The 17,215-nt window shown below is 51.2% G+C and overlaps 1 protein-coding gene across 1 annotated transcript in view; it reads left to right on the top strand.

The window, feature by feature from the left end:
* Positions 1–17,215, top strand: part of SCFD2 (sec1 family domain containing 2) — a 356,231-nt gene that overhangs the window by 88,500 nt on the left and 250,516 nt on the right. The window contains exon 4 of the mRNA XM_062198835.1: positions 6,976–7,151. Coding sequence (XP_062054819.1) covers positions 6,976–7,151 — 176 coding nt within the window. The remainder of the gene's footprint in view (positions 1–6,975; positions 7,152–17,215) is intronic.

A 17,215-nucleotide genomic window follows, 5' to 3' on the forward strand; every position in this document is an offset into this window, starting at 1 on the left:
ATGCATATAAGCCATCATCAACACCTTCAGGGAGGGGCCAAGGTGTGACACCGTGGTCAGGCTGCCGCTCAGGTGCCTGCGACCCACATTGGAGTGCCTAGATACGAGTGCTGGCACTGCCTCCAGTCCAGTCTGTTGCTTATTCACACCCTTGGAGGCAGCAGGCAGTGGCTCAAGTGCCCTGGTCCCTGACGCCCATGTGGAACACCTGGATTGAACTCCTGGATGGAGTTTCCAGCTTCTAGCTTCAGCTTGGACACCCAGCCCTGGATATCATGGACGTTTGGGGAGTGAATCAACGGATCAGCAGATGGAAGCTCTCTGTCTCTTTGCTTTTGAAACAAATAAAAATCAGTAAATTTAAAAACAACTCTTTGGAAAATGTGTATTATGAAAAACCTGTGCATGAATTCTGAAATTGCTTTGCACTCAAGATAAACTTAAAATGTTTATTTTCATTGTTCTGAAAACTAGAGTGAGAGTGAGAATGAGACAGAGATAAAGAGAGAAAGATTTTTTTGTCCGTTAGTTCACTTCCCAAATGCCTGCAACAGCCAGGGCTGGGCCAGGTTGAAGCCAGGAGCCTGGAGCTCCCCTCAGGCCTCACAGGTGGGAGGCAGGAGCCCAGGTACTTAACCGTTACCTGCCGCCTCCCAGGATGCACCAGCAGGAAGCTGGACTGGGAGTGGGGTAGCCAGGCTTGGGCTGACACTGATGTGGAATGTGGCTGTTGCAGGCTGTGGCTCAGCCTGTTATGCCACGGTGCCTGCTCGATTTTTAACAACTTTTTATGTCTCTTCGTGTGAAGTATATCTCAATAAAGCTGTGATTTTTTTTAAAAGACTTTTGGAAATTAGAGAGATGGTTGTGAAGATAAACTAGCCAGCCAAAAGGTTAAAGATAGGTCAAGAAAACCTTACAACGGTCTTTGATTTCTGGGAATATGAGTCTTTTTTTTTTTGACAGGCAGAGTTAGACAGTGAGAGAGAGAGACAGAGAGAAAGGTCTTCCTTCTGTTGGTTCACCCCCAAATGGCCGCTACGGCCAGCGCGCTGCGCCGATCCGAAGCCAGGAGCCAGATGCTTCCTCCTGGTCTCCCATGCGGGTGCAGGGCCCAGGGACCTGGCCATCCTCCACTGCCTTCCCAGGCCACAGCAGAGAGCTGGACTGGAAGAGGAGCATCCAGGACAGAATCCAGCATCCCGACCGGGACTAGAACCCGGGATGCCGGTGCCACAGGCGGAGGATTAGCCTAGTGAGCCGCGGCGCCGGCTGGAATGTGAGTCTTAAAGCAGAGGTCTGCTCATTCAGATTCTGTACACTGCAGGAGTGTAAGGAACAAAAACATGCGTTGTCAGTATGAGTATTTCCTATATCAGGGCCTTGGTTTTTAAAAATCCACTCTCTAAATGTACTGTTTTACACAGCATTTCTGATAGTTGCTGCCTCCTCCGATCTGAACAGCTACAGGTTTAAATCACACCTGGCACTGACTGCTGTTTATTTTCAGAACGCCCAGAAAGACTTCTGTACCTGGGGCGGGTGTGCGGCACGGCAGGTCAAGCTGGTGCCTGGGGTGCCTGCATCCTGTATCAGCATGCTGGCTTGAATCCCAGCTCCTCTGCTTCCGACCCAGCCTTCTGCTAACACATCCCAGGAGGCGGCAGGTGATGCCTTTGCTGCCTAGGCCCCTGCCACCAACATGGGAGACCAGGATGCAGCGCTTGGCGCCTGGCTTTGGCCTGATCAGATTCGGCCCTGGCTGTTGTAGGCATTTGGGCAGTGAACCAGCAGATGATGATCTCTCTCTCTCTCTGTAGCTATGTTTTTCAGAACATGCAAATAAGTAAATAAACATTTTTTAAAAAATTGTATACATTTAGATATTTTAAATATATTTTACCAAGCAACACAAAATTTTAAGAAAACTCATTTGTTACGTTTGCACTACTTGCAAGAGTTAACTCTATAATGCATGTGGAGCCAACTGAGGTATGTATTGTAAGGTTACAGAAAATTTCAAAATATACTAAATTCTTTTATTTTCCAAATCTGTGCCTTTCCCCCAAGAAATAATTTTATTTTCATGTTTTATAAAATGTGTAGAATTGATGGTTCTTAAAATTTTGTGTTGTTCTCTTAGCCAAATTGAAATTGGAAACCTTTCTTGCTTCTTTGCTTCTCTCTCTCTCTCTCTCTTTTTTTTAAAGATTTATTTATTTATCTGAAAGGCAGATTTACAGAGAGGCACAGGCGGAGAGAGAGAGGTCTTCCCTCTGCTGGTTCACTCCCCAAATACCCTCAATGGCCAGAGCTGTGCCAATCTGAACCCAGGAACCAGGAGCTTCTTCCGGGTCTCCCATGTGGGTGCAGGGGCTCAAGGACTTGGGTCATCTTCTACTGCTTTCCCAGGCCACAGCAGAGAGCTGGATTGGAAGTGGAGCAGCCGGGACTAGAACTGGTGCCCATGTAGGATGCTGGCACTGCAGGCGGCGGCTTTACCCGCTATGGCACAGTGCTGGCCCCATTTCTTTCTTAAAGATAGAATAAGTAAATACAAACCTAATCGCTGTTCTTACTGGAAACCCACTTTGCCAGAGTCAGGTTATCGTCTTCCAGGATGCTGCCATGCAGCTCCCGGTCTTGATGTAGGGCAGCTTCTCCTTTATGGCTCCTCAGAAGGGCTTGCAAAAACTTTCTGGGCTGACATCTGGGAAGCACCACGTGACTCTGCCTGACCGTGTCCTTAGGTGTGTGTCCTGTGAGCATGAATAAGTGGCCGTCCCTCAGGTTTTACACACCTGGTCCTAGGTGTCTGCTCTCTTAGTCCATGTGACACAGTGGCTTTACCGCAGTGGGTGGGTTCGCCACAGTAGCTTTGGTAATTCGCTTGTCTTCTGCAAGGTTGTGATTTGACTTAAATTTTGAAAATGGCGCCAGCCATTGTATTTATTTGAAAGGCAAAGTTACAGGGGAGAGAGGGAGAGAGGGAGGGAGGGGGAGAGAGGGAGAGAGCGAGAGGGAGGGAGGGAGGGAGGGAGGGAAATCAAAGTCTTCCCTCTGTTGATTCGCTCCCCAGATGGCAGCAGTGTCTGGGACTGGGCCAGGCTGAAGCCAGGAGCCTGGGGCTCCATCCAGATCTCTCAGTGTGTGCCGGGGCCCACACGTTTTGCTCATTATACATTGCTTTCCCAAGCACATCAGAAGGGAACTAGACTGGACATGTAGCAGCTGGGACTTGAACTGGTACTCATATGAGAGCGTCTATGTGAAGTATTTAAGTTACAGTCAGCATATGTTGGGTTCCTAGGGAAGGACTTTGCTGGCTTGTCTCTGACGCAGTGCTCATGCTGTGTGTGTGGGAGCAGGATACCTGAAGGGGAGCACAGTGGGGCCGCTGTGGTGAACAAGAGCTCCGTCAGCAGTGTGCTCTTCTGCTGGCTCTCCTGTTAGGAGACTGTTGGGGAAAGTGGACCCAGACTCAGTTTCTCCTGCTGTGCATTCATAGCAGGGGTCACTCTGAGCCCAGGTGGGTTGGGTTTGCCCCAGCATCAGCCAGGGAGCAGGTGCCTATGCTCTCTGTGGCCCGGAGGGCCCCAACACTTGCTGTCACTTAGGAAGTAACCAGGGGTACGGAGTAATGAGCTAGGAACCCATGGAAGAAAACCCAAATGGGGCTTATCGGAGCGTCACAGAAACGTGCCCTTTCGTTTCTCTAGAGAGAACCAGTGCTGTACGTGAATGCTAGCATCACCCAAATGTGGTGGCTGAGTCTGTGTCCGGCCAGGGAATGCCAGCAGTATAAAACTCAGTTATGTTTTATGGCTGAAAACACTGCTGAACTGCTTGTTACCGTGGGTCAGGAGCGTGAGTGGATCACGGATGGCTCTCTCCGATGGTTTCCATGCCCTGCTGTCTCTCACAGAAGGACTGTTTGTACGTGGAACCTCCTGAATTCCTCTTTCGGGTCAGCAGATGGGATTGGTGAGGCAGGCTTTCACATTTCCACGGCGTTTCCCATTTTTCCCGGATAGTACTTGCCACAGTGATGATTAAGTAGTTACTTGTGTGAGTGTTGGGTGGATGTGTGTCTTGGGAGACTAAGCTCTCTGTGTTTAGGAACCACACTGCCATCACCTGCCTTGCAAGGTATAAACAAATAGATGGAGCTCATGGCAGTCTTAAGATTTGAACTCATTTTATGTGAAAATTTGTTTTCACATGCTGAATGTAGTAGGTGTCAGAGTACATCCTGTGCAAAAACATTAATCATTTGTACACAGTGTCCCTGTGCTTACGAAGGAATGATATGGAATAGGCTAGGCTAATTAGGAGAATGTCATGGAGCTATCTTCTTTCTTTCTCTTTCTTTCTTTCTTTCTTTCTTTCTTTCTTTCTTTCTTTCTTTCTTTCTCTCTCTCTCTCTCTCTCTCTCTCTCTCTCTCTCTCTCTCTTTTTTAAGATTTTTTGAAATTTATTTGAAGGGCACGGTTATAGACAGAGAGGGAGAGACACAAGAGAGATCTTCCATCTGCTGGTTCACTCCCCAAATGAACACAATGGTCAGGGCTGGGCCAGACTGAAGCCAGGAGCCAGGAGCTTCTTCCTGGCCTTCCACAGGGTGCAGGGCCCAAGCACTGGGGCCGTCTTGCACTCCTTTCCCAGGCGCATTAGCAGGGAGGCAGATCGAAAGTGAGGCAGCTGGACTTGCACTGGCTTCCACATGGGATGTCGGCACTGCAGGCGGTGGCTCTCTGCTGTTCCCCAGTGTCAGGCCCCCTCTTCCTTATTTCTTGGCTACTAGGACAGGGGTTTTTGTGTGAAATGACGCAGCGAGAGCACTGGCTAAAAAATACAGGTTGAATCAATGAATTGATAGTCAAAGTTAATGATGCTCATAACTTATTAGTCACATTAACCTAGTCATTATTAACCTAATGAAAAGATGGATGAAAGATCTTAATGGAGACTTCACCAGAAAAGATACAGGATGTCGAATAAGCTGGTGAGCAGGTGCTCAGCACTGCTGGTCATTAGGGAAACACAGATCAAGACCATAGTGTCACGCCTGTCCACCTCTTAGAATGCCTGGGGTGAAAATGACTGGCAGAACCGAGACTCTCATAGGCCAGCTTTGGAAATCAGTTTGCCAGTGTCTTATAAAGTTGAACCTGTGCTAACATATGACCCAGCAACCCACACCTAGGGAATTATCCATGAAAAAGAAAACTGTCCACACGTCTGCCTGTACACTGGTATTTATGAAGGCTCTATTCAAAATCTAAAAGTTACAAGCAACCCAAATGATTGTTGACTGATGAGGGAATAAATGGCTTAGTAAACATTTACTTGTGCATGCATTCAGTGAGATATTACTGCAAGGAAAAGGAGCAGACCCCATTTGTTTATTTAGCTTGAAAGACTGAATGACAGAGAGGGAGAGGGATATGGAGGTGTGTGGGGAGAGAGAGAGAGAGAGAGAGAGAGAGACAAGAGAGAGAGATCCATCTTCTATCCACCAGTCCATTCCAAGCTGGGGGCTGGGCCAGGCTGAAGCCAGGTACCTGAAACTCCATTTAGACCTCCAGTATGGATGCAAGAACAAGTAATTGGACCATGTTTCATTACTTTCCTGGGCACATTAGCAGGGAGCTGGATTGGAAGTGGAGCAGCCGGGACTCCAGGCTGTGGGATGTCTGTTGCAGGCGGCCACTTACCCCCTTGCACCACAGCAGGCTGCTCCCCACACCAGCCCCTGTGCTGCTGGCTCATCTTCCAGTGTTGTTACCCAGTTCTCTGTACATGTTTGTTCCCTGCAGCTTTGGTCCTCATGAATATCATCACAAAACCATTGATATCAATGGTAACATTTTAGCTATATTCCTAACAGGACCCTCCTCACTTTTATTTTTAATTGATACATGAAATACATATTTATGGGATGCCACGTGGTATTTTGGAACAGGCATCCATTGTGTGATGTTCAAATAGGATAAACATATTCATCTTTCTAAATATTTAACATTTTTCATGGTGAAACCATTAAAAATCCTTTCTTCTAGCTTTTTTTTTTTTAAAAAAAAGATTTATTTATTGAAAGAGTGACAGAGAAGCAGAGGCAAAGAGAGAGAGAGAGAGAGGGAGAGGTTTTCTATCTGCTGGTTCACTCCCCAATTGGCCACGATGGCTGGAACTGTGCTGATCCGAAGCCAGGAGCCAGGAGCTTCCTCTGGGTCTACAACATAGGTACAGGGGCCCAAGGACTTGGGTCATCTTCTATTGCTTTCCCAGGCCATAGCAGAGCGCTGGATCAGAAGTGGAGTAGCTGGGACTCGAACAGGTGTCCATATGGGATGCCGGCACTGCAGGCGGCGGCTTTCCCCGCTGTGCCACAGTGCCGGCCCCTCTTCTAGCTTTTCACAAAGGCTGTCATCACCGTGCTGAGCACTAGGGCAGCCAGATTCTTTCTCTGGCCTCACTGCATCTTCATGCTGTCCATCAGCGTGTGTGCGGCTCCCTCTGTCCCCACCCTCTCCAGGTCCTCCTGTTGGGTACATGTGCACACACAGTTAGAGACCCTACCTTTGCCTTTTAGGAGTCCGTGTCCTGTTTTCAGAGAGATTCTGCACGTTGAGCTGCACCAAGGTCTGTCTGTGATTTTATTTGCAAGTGGATCTACTGGGCAACACAGTCATAGAATGGATCCCACTAGCAATGTGACCTTGGCCAAATCCCGTAACATCTGTTTCCTTACTCAACAAGCTCAGGTGACAGCGTCCACTCGACCGTTTTCACCATGCTGTGAAAATCATGGTAGCTCAGGGAGGCTTGTGGTCAACTCGGAGGTTCAGCGCGAATGTGGACGGAGGCGTGTATAGCGGCGTGAACGCCAGCGGAGGCGTGTGTAGCGGCATCTTTCTCGTGCCCTTTATTGCTCCCAGAAGAGCTGTGCTGATGGCCTGTGTGTTTTTCCAGGGAGAGTCACCGCGGGGCAGCTCACGTCCTACATCCAGCTCTTCAGGAACAACCTGCAGGCTCTGACGAATCACTGCGGGCTGCTCCAGCTGGGGCTGGCCACAGTGCAGACTCTGAAGCACCCGCACACGGCCAAGTGGGACAACTTCCTGGCCTTCGAGCGCCTCCTGCTGCAGGTCTGTTGCCGTGGGGGTGTCCGGTTTGGACTGGGGGGAGACACTTTGGTATTTGTGAGAGGCTTCGGGACACGCACCCTGCGAGGTGTGTTCTCTAAGTGGTCCCAATCTATGAACTTTCTAAGAACTTTTTTTTCTTTTTAATAAAGATTTATTTATTTATTTGAAAGGCAGAGTTAGAGAGAGGGAGAGGTCTTCCATCTGCTGGTTCACTTCCCAAGTGATGCAAGGCCGGGACTGGGCCAGGCCGAAGCCAGGAGCCAGGAGCTTCCTCTGGGTCTCCCACATGGCTGCAAGAGCACTTGGGCCATCTGCTGCTGCTTTCCTAAGCCATTAGAAGGGCACCGGATCAGAAGTGGAGCAGCTGGGACTTGAACCAGCACCCATATGGGACGCCAGAGTCTCTGGTGGTGGCTTAACCTGCCACGCCGTAGTGCCAGCCCTGGGTTTTAACAAGTTTTTGACAGTGGCATCTTTGGCTTCTCCCCCCATACCCAGGATGTTTTTGAACATTTAATTGACCTGTGGACACCTTGTTTCAGTTTTATGTCATTTGGACCATTCTTGATCTCGCTGGCAGCTTTAGTCTGTCTTTGTCCTTACCGCTTCTTCTGTGAGATGTTACTGTGTTCACGTTTCTCCCGACAGCACCTCGCCCCTAACCCTCGCACAACACAGAGCGTGTGTGTTCACGTTTCTCCTGACAGCACCTCGCCCCTCACCCTCACTCCGCACAGAGCGTGTGCCATACAGTGGTGTTCAGCCACAGATGGAGGCAGGCAGACTCCGTTCCCCGTGTCCAGGAGTTGGTGGGGGCGTGGGAACTCTTTATGACTGATGATTGACTTTCATGGGGAGGTTTTTTTTTTTTTTTTTTTAACTTCTGTTTAATCGCTCTGCCTGCTCTGCAGCCTCTGACCCTGCTGTGTGCCTGACACTGCCGCTCTTACTGGATGCCCTCCCCACCCCGCACGGGCTGTCTCCCCCACGTCCACGCAGGGCCCTGCCAGCCCACTCCAGATGTCTCCCAGAATCCCCTTTCCTGACCTGGGGCCTGCTGGGCCTGTAAACACTTCCACTGCCTTGCTCGGGCTCTGACGCTCGGGCCCTCCCCGCTCTCACCCTCCAGCCTCTCAGGTTCCAGCACCCCATGCACAGCTGCCCCGTCACTGCTCTGGGCTGCTTTGCCCACCCCGTGGCGCTCTGCTGAGCTCCACTAGGCCGTCAGCCCTCTCGTGGCCCCCATGTGGGCAGTCATCTCGCCCGGCTGCTGTCCACCCCTGGGTGCCCTGAGGCTCGCTTCGAGCAAGTGTTTCCCAGTAGGGCTAGACAGAGACCTCCGGCCAAGGGCGGTCGTTTTCAGTGCACAGTGGCTTCTGAACACTTGACACAGTATTCGTCCTGGGCCCCGGAGTTTGTGCTTAAATTTTTAGAATCCATGTTAGAGTGAACCATTAGGTGCGACCGTGGGATTTGAGATGGTTCTTTCCAGCAAGCGGAAAGAGAAGCAGGCATCGCAGCTACCCAGAGCCGCCGCTGTGCTCACTCGCACGTGGCCGCTGGTGGTGACGCTCTCCGCCCCTCTGGTCCTTGGCCTTGGTGTCTGGCAGAGGCCAGCCTCTCCAGCAGCCGTGTGATTGCTCTTTGTCATGAGCGTGCTTATTTTATGTGGTTACACTTGCCCATGAAACGGACGAGCCGTGACGGAGAGCCGGCTTCCCTGTCCCAGGCTGGGGTTTGGAGGAGAGCATCTGAGGTTATTTTGAGCGTGAAGGGGATGCTCCGTCTCTCCCAGGGCCTGGGAGCCTCTGAGCAACCTTAGCGAGTGCGAGAAGTGTTTCCTTCTCGGGAGGATCGTTCCCATCACGAGCGCTGAGTGTCTGGCCCCAGGGACACCCTGGACAGCTTTGTCACGGAAAGGCCCCGGCCCTGGGAGGCCGCGGTCAGCACCTTGCCTGCGCTTGGTGGTGCGGTGACTGCCCGCCCCTCAGCCCCATGTGTGGCAGGTGGCTCCCGAGTCACTGCACACTGAAGGCTCCACTGTGCTCACTGTGAGTGCCGTGGACGCGTTCGTGGATCTCTGACTGACGGCGTTGCCAGAGCAGCTTTGCCCTCTTTGAATCAGGCACAGGCGTGCACTGTGGCGAGGACGTGAACTCGAGTGTTTCCTCAGCACCTGCTCCCGGCGTGGGTGTCAGGACGGAGTGAGATGCTGGCACAGCAACTACTGCAGGTGCTAACTACTGTTGGATCTTTTAAAAAACCTTATTTTAAAAAAATATTTATTTTATTTATTTGAAAGGTAGAGTTAGAGTGGGGGGAGGATGAGAGAGAGACGGGGGGGGGGGAGAGAGAGAGAGAGAGAGAGAGAGAGAGATTTTTCATCTGCAGGTTTACTCCCCAAATGGCCGTAGGCCAGGCCAGACTGAAGCCAGGAGCCAGGAACTACATCTGGGTCTCCCATGTCAGTGCAGGAGCCCGTGCACTTGGGCCATCTTCCACAGCTTTCCCAGACACATTAGCAGAGAGCTGGATGGGAAGTGGAGCAGCTGGGACTCGAATTGGCACCATATGGGATGCCGGCAGTGTAGGTGTTGGCTTAATCTGCTACACCACAGCGCTGCACCTGTTGCAGCTTTGTGGTTGGGCCCAAAATATCAAGAATGGCAACTTATTTTATGTGACTGATGCCTTTCATATAGTCTCACCTAGATTTTGTTTTCCCAAAGTAAAATTTATTTGGAAGAATAAACCTATCACTTAGAAAAATGTTTTCTATCTTTTTATATTTACTGTCTGATAATGTTTAACAACATTTTTACTTAAATCTGCAATGTGTAACTGATGCCCTCCTGCTAATTGCCACAAGAGAAAACATTTATTGGCTATAATCTAATTTATTGTGATTATAAAATTATAGCAAACTCCATGGTGAAGGCCGCAGCTGTGTTTATGCTCCCTAAGCACATACTTTGTAAATATATATGTGTATAATGCAGCTCAGAGAGGGGTGTTTTAACTGAAATAAAAATGAGTTATGCATGAAGCGACTCAAGATAATCCAGGTGAAAGATTGCTTCAGCTTCACATTCTGTGTATGTTTGCAATGGAAAGTAGCCATCCTGTTTTATTAATTGCCAGAGTAATTTTTAATAGGCAGGATTAGGTTTTGTTTTAATAAATGAGGTTTTTAGATGATCTCTGTGTGTAACAAACTGAATTTCCCTAAGCTGAATGGCCGTCTGTCTCCTGGTTCTGTAACGTTCTTCCTGCCCTACGTGCCTTTGTGGTCACGCCCAGCACAGATGCTTGCACACCCACGGCCCGGTCTTGCACACCCCGCAGCCCAGTCTTGCACACCCACGGCCCGGTCTTGCACACCCCGCAGCCCAGTCTTGCACACCCCGTGGCCCGGTCTTGCACATCCCGCGACCTGGTCTTGCACCCTCTGTGGCTTCCTCATCGCACTGGGAGGTCCTGCCGAGTGATTGCGAGCACTGGCTCCTGGGGGAAAGTTCCCCCGCAGCTTCCCCACGGACAAAGGGCCTGGCAGTGCTGCGACGTCCACCACTGGATAGAGATGAGGGCGGGTGGGAAAAGGTGGTCCCCAGTGAGGCCTGGGCCTGCTTTACCGACGGGGAGAGCTCTGGAAGGGGATTTTCCCGAGAAGGGTTGTGGCGCGCTCTTGTCACCGTTGCTTTACCGGTAGCAGCGAAGGCAAGGCTTGGAGCCCACTCCTGATTTCCACGGGGAGGGCTTTTCCTGGGAACACGCTTGGCCTCTGTCTGATGCCTGGGTGGTCTACCTGCTTGCTGAATTTGGGAGGGGTACACAGGCTCGGCGCTTCCTTTTCTCAGCTCCCAAGGGAACTGTGTGTGCCCAGCTCTCCTGGGCCAGGATCTGACCTCATTGCTGGCAGCTGCTTCTGCTTTCTCCACTACCCCTCCCCTTTAAATAAATCTTTATTAAATTAGTTAACATTGAGAAACTTATGTATTGGGGCTGGTGTTGTGGCACAGCTGAGGGATAGCTCAAGTCCTGGCTGCTTGGGCCCCTGCCATCCATGTGGGAGACCCGTTTCCTTCCATGCCGGGTGGCCCATGGCCCATTGGGCTCCCACTGCCTGCTGGACAGTGATGGTGTGACGCGGAAACATACACGGTTTCCGGGCTGTGCACACCGTTTGTTAGTAATTCGGGTTCAGAGTCAGCCCATCAGACAGCTTGTGCCATTATCAGGGGTCAAGGCCAGACAAGGTTTCCTAGGCCGGGTGAGGGCCTGAGCGTTGCGTGGATCTGAGACACGCACCTAGCATATACTTCCTGAGCTGTACCTGTGAACCTGAGAACTGTGTGGCAGAGGCCGAGCATGTGTGAACAGGACGGTGGCTCTACCCTAGGAGGTGTCAGAGCCAGTCAGAGCCTGTCAAAGCCCACATCTGCCTGATCCTGAAGCCATGCCTTGACGGGGAGGCATTCCAAGGACACCTGTGCCGGGATACCTGTGCTGGGACACCTGACCTGGGACACCTGTCCTGGGACTCCTGTGCTGGGACACCTGTCCTGTGATTCCTGTCCTGTGATTCCTGTGCTGGGACTCCTGTCCTGTGATTCCTGTCCTGTGATTCCTGTCCTGGGACACCTGTGCTGGGTCACCTGTCCTGTGACACCTGTCCTGTGATTCCTGTGCTGTGATTCCTGTCCTGGGACTCCTGTGCTGGGACACCTGTCCTGTGACACCTGTCCTGTGATTCCTGTGCTGTGATTCCTGTCCTGTGATTCCTGTGCTGGGACACCTGTCCTGTGATTCCTGTGCTGGGTCACCTGTCCTGTGATTCCTGTCCTGTGATTCCTGTGCTGGGACTCCTGTCCTGTGATTCCTGTCCTGTGATTCCTGTGCTGGGACTCCTGTCCTGTGATTCCTGTGCTGGGACTCCTGTCCTGTGATTCCTGTCCTGTGATTCCTGTGCTGGGACTCCTGTCCTGTGATTCCTGTCCTGTGATTCCTGTGCTGAGACACCTGTCCTGTGATTCCTGTGCTGGGTCACCTGTCCTGTGATTCCTGTCCTGGGACTCCTGTCCTGTGATTCCTGTCCTGTGATTCCTGTGCTGGGACACCTGTCCTGGGACACCTGTGCTGGGACACCTGTCCTGTGATTCCTGTCCTGTGATTCCTGTGCTGGGACACCTGTCCTGTGATTCCTGTCCTGTGATTCCTGTCCTGTGATTCCTGTGCTGGGACACCTGTTCTGTGATTCCTGTGCTGGGACACCTGTCCTGTGATTCCTGTCCTGTGATTCCTGTCCTGGGACTCCTGTGCTGGGACACCTGTCCTGGGACACCTGTCCAGGGACTCTTGTCCTGTGACACCTGACCTATGACACCCATGCTGGGACACCTGTCCTGGGGTGCCGGCCCCTGTATCACCCCCTCATGCTTCCTCCCTGGGTTCGGCATACACACTTTGCACAGCACAACAGGGCTGCGTATCCATTAACAGAGTGCTTGGTTGTGTGTGTGTAAGCGGGTAACTGTCTCCACAGGTGGTGAGACCCCGGACACGCTGCGCTACCTACTGGTTTGTCTTCTGTGGCATGTGTGTGCATTTGGCATTGCGGTTCCGTGTCCGGCTCGAGTCTGACTTGTTAGCAAGCCCTCAGAGGAAACCTTACAAGACGCGCCCGTTTCTCCAGAGGGACCTATCATCTCAATGTCACTTTCTTTTTCTGGCAAAATATGTTTATTTTGATGTTGTTTTTTCTCCCCCCATCACATGAAGGCATTGCATTTTTGAACAGTAAGAGAGAAAAGCGGAAAATCCGAAATCATAGCTTGGTCTGCTGGCTCTGTTGCCCAGGGTGGGCACGCAGCCGGTGAGTGTGTGCGGGCACCTGGCTGGACAGCGGCAGTGGAAGGCGCAGGCTGTGAGAATCCATGCCTTTAACTGGGCCTGCCTCACAGGCAGTGAGAGCATGTGTCACTGGGGCTGGAGCCAGGGTTAGTAATCAGGCAACACACACTCAAGGCTAGCAATTTTGGTTCTTTGCGTTTTGTGGGTCTACCAAAAAAGTATCACGTCCAGACTCTGTGCCGGTGGCTTAGACAGTGTGGGTGGGTCTTTGTTTTGTGAAAAACAGGCAGGGCGCAGCCCCTCTGGTTTGCTTGACCAGGAGGGGGATGTCAGGGTGTGTGCTTCCCCACACAGCTGGATGCTCCTGACCACGGCCCACAGCCTCCACCGTGCTGGCCGCCCCACCAGCGGCTGGGCTGAAACATCAGGTCTCCGAGAATGGAAAGAAACAGCCCGTCAGCCTGGATGAAACCGGGTCTGTGCGTGCCCACGGGCACAGCCTCAGGTGTCACCTGAAGGCGTGTTTTGCTTCAGCCAAACACTGGGCCTGTTTGGGCCGAATCTGCCGCAGTGTGGTCCCACGGCCTGACGGTGCTGGCAGTGAGGCCCGAGCCCCGACAGCAGGGCTGTGCTGGGCAAGGGCTCGCCCTCCTTTTCTCATTTCTTGCCACCCTCAAAGGGAAGTGGTTTCTGGTTGGCTGGTTGGTTTTGTCTTTTTTTTTTTTTTTTGCAAGGGCTGCTCATCTTCAAAGCCAGGAGAAATCTTCAAGAAAAATCCAAGTTTCTCTCTGGCAGGAGACACTGTGAGGACTTGACAGAGCTGAGTTAGCTCAAGCTCCCATCTCTGCGTGGGGTCCCCTCGGTGCGCCTGTTCACCACGTGGGAGTTACGAGACTCCTGGTGGACGCTGCTCAGCCTGCCCGTCTCCAGTTCTCAGGTTGGCGGCCGCTGTGGATCCCCGGGAGAGGCGAGCGGTGTGCTCCCCGGCTCTGCGTGCGGCTCCCCTCAGCGCCTGCTTGCCCGACTGCTTGGTGCTCGGGGCCGTGCTCAGGTGGCACTGGTGCTGCAGGGTCAGCGTGTGCACCTGTGGAGATGTTCCTCGGCTCGTGGCTTGCAGACGGAGCCACACAGCGGGGTTCCTCCCTACTGCGTTATACAGGCACACTGTTCACTTTTCTTTTAATCCCCTTGTTTCGAGCTCTTAAAAGGTAGCAGAAGAGCAAAATAAAATTGCCAGGAGGCTTATTCCAGGGAGAATATGTGTTAAAACGGGTAGATCACCACCCTGCCACACAGAGCTATTTCTGTCATCCCCCATGTGATTTTGCTTTCAGTCCTTATTGTGGTTTGACAGAAGAGTACAAAAATTCCTTTTAGTAGTTAGTTCATGTGGGGTGGCGCAGCCTGTGTGAGGTTTGTGTATGTGTGTGAGACAGTTTTGTGTGGCTCTTTTGTTCGATTTCTTAGCAGTTGTTTGGAGTTTGTTTCCTTGCAACACTTGAATTTGTGATTTTTAAATACAAAAAATTTAGGGAATTAAATTGGAAAAAGTTGGGTTTGGCATCCTGTTTATTACTTTTCAATGAAAAATGTGTTTTTTTTTTCCTTCTATCCTGTTGAATACATGCTACCCATACTTTTTTGCTTTTTTTTTTGAAGACTTATTTATTTATTTGAAAGTTAGAGAGTTACAGAGAGGCAGAGGCAGAGAGAGACAGAGGGAGAGAGGGAGAGAGAGAGAGAGGGATCTTCCATCTGCTGGTTCACTACCCAAATGGCCAAAACAGCTGGAGCTGGGCTGATCCAAAGCCAGGAGCTTCTTCTGGGTCTCCATGTAGATACAAGTCCTTGGTTCCATCTTCTGCTGCCTTCCCAGGCCATAGCAGAGAGCTGGATCAGAAGTGGGGCAGCTGGGACTTGAACTGGCGCCCATATGGGATGCCGGCACTGCAGGCAGTGGCTTTACCCACTATGCCACAGTGCCGGTCCCTGTTTTTTTTTTTTTTTTATGATTTGTTTTCTTTATTTGAAAGATAAAGTGATAGAGATGGGGGAGACAGAGAAAGAGATCTTTCATTAGCTGGTTCACTCCCCCAAATGGTTGGGCCAGGCTGAAACTAGAAGCCAGGAACTCTACCCAGGTCTCCCATGTGGGTGGCAGGGGCCTACGTACCTGAGCCATCCTCTGCCTTCCAGGTGCATCAGCAGGGAGCTGGATCAGAAGTGGAGCAGCCGGACTCACACCAGTGCTCCAATATGGGATGCTGGTTTCACAAGCAGTGGCTATCCTGTGGCTGTACCACAACACCTGTCCTACTTTGTATTTCTAAATTCCAAATTTAGTAGGAACACATTATAAAATATAAAAGCATTAACAAAATTTGCACATATAAATTGCATCAGAGTGTTTTGGGAGTAGAAGGAAGATAATTACATGAGACTTTCATGTAATATTTGCATATGATTTCATATAACATTTGCATATAATATATGCATATAATACTTTAGTTCATTGTTAGGTAACTTATGTTCGGTGAATTTGTTTTCTTTCTGACCCTACAGAGATACTCTTTAAGATTATAGCCTTGTTGAGAAAAAGAAAAGAAAAAGGTGTTAGTAGTGATCCCATGAGCGCAGCTCTTCAGAGGAGAGCGATCCACTTCCGTGTTCTAGACACGGGAGCCAAAGCACAGGCCAGCGGCACTGCTCTTCACTCACAGAACTCCCACTGGCAGCCCTCTAACTTCAGTTTTCCTTAGGAATAATCCCGACACCTGTTGGGAAAAGGGGTAATTCAGTGTCTTTCTGCTTGGCATGACAAAAGGATAGAATTTAAAAAAGGAATTGGAGGCTGACGTTCAGACGCGGAGTCGTGAACTGTACCGCGGTAGTTCCGCTGACCCGGTGACTGGCAGCTGCGTCCTGCCCGCCGCCCAGTGTCGGGAGACGGTTAGTTGGGTGCTGAGTGTCATAGCCCAGGAAAAGATCAGAATTCCACGTTCCAAGTGTGGTTTCTACGGAACGCGTTGTGCTTTTCCTCGCTGTCCTGGTTAGAACTCGTCAGTCAAGCCCTCGTGAGCCGAGCCGGACAGCACCTCCTGGCTCCGTGCGCGCGTGGGTCTCTGCACTAGCGAGGCACCTTCATCTGACTTTATCTCGGGGGCATCTTTGCCCACGGAAGGAAGCTGATTTTACGGGAGAAGCTGGAGAAGCTGGAAGGGTGAAGTGACTTCTTACTGTTGGATATGTGTCTCCTGAGGGAGCCATGGTCACGGCCAGATCCACCCCCTGCGCCCACTTTATTTTGGTGGGAAAGTTCATAGATAAAACGTGTAACTAAGTCCAGTCTTGTCAAATCTGTGAGTCTTGCCACAAGCCTTTAATTGACTTTTTTTTTTTTTAAGATTTATTTATTTTATTCGAAAGAGTTACAGACAGAGAGAGGCAAAGACAGAGAAAAAGAGGTCTTCCATCCACTGGTTCACTCCCCAAATTGCTGCAATGCCTGGGGCTAGACCAGACCTAGGCCAGGAGCCAGGAGCCTCTTCCAGGTCTCCCATGTGGGTGCAGGGGCCCAAGCACTTGGGCCATCTTCTACTGCTTTCCCAGGTCCATTAGCAGGGAGCTGGATTGAAAGTGGAGCAGCCGGGACTGGATCCAGTGCCCATATGGGATGCTGGCGCTGCATCTCTAATTGAGTTTCTTACCAAACCTTTCCCGTTTTCACCCTTTACTTTGTGAAATCTTTCTGAAGTGTTTACAGGACGTTTGTTTTCAGGCTATGGGACAGTTGATGCTGACCCCCCCCCCCCCCCCCGAGCTCTCCGTGTACCTGCAGCGGCCTTCGTGCTGCCCTGTGCTGCTGTCCCCTCACCCTGCAGTTCTCGGAGCTCTCCAGCTCTCATCCCACAGAAGCCTAGAAAGGCTGAGCATCCAGGACGGGTTCGTGGCTGATCAGTGTAGAGCCTGCGCTCCGTCCTGGCTCTGCCTGAGCCCCGCACCTGCGTCCAGGACGGGTTCGTGGCTGATCAGTGTAGAGCCTGCGCTCTGTCCTGGCTCTGCCTGAGCCCTGCACCTGCGCTTTCAACGTCTACAGTCCCGAACCTGGCAGGGCTCACACGCCCGAGTTACATAGACGCCGTGGTCAGACTGTGGGGTTAGTGTGGGAAGTGCAGCTCTGCCTGTCTCCACAAGTCACCCGGACAGCGGGTCAC

This window comes from Lepus europaeus, chromosome 8 (assembly GCF_033115175.1).
Source record: "Lepus europaeus isolate LE1 chromosome 8, mLepTim1.pri, whole genome shotgun sequence".
NCBI lineage: Eukaryota > Metazoa > Chordata > Mammalia > Lagomorpha > Leporidae > Lepus > Lepus europaeus.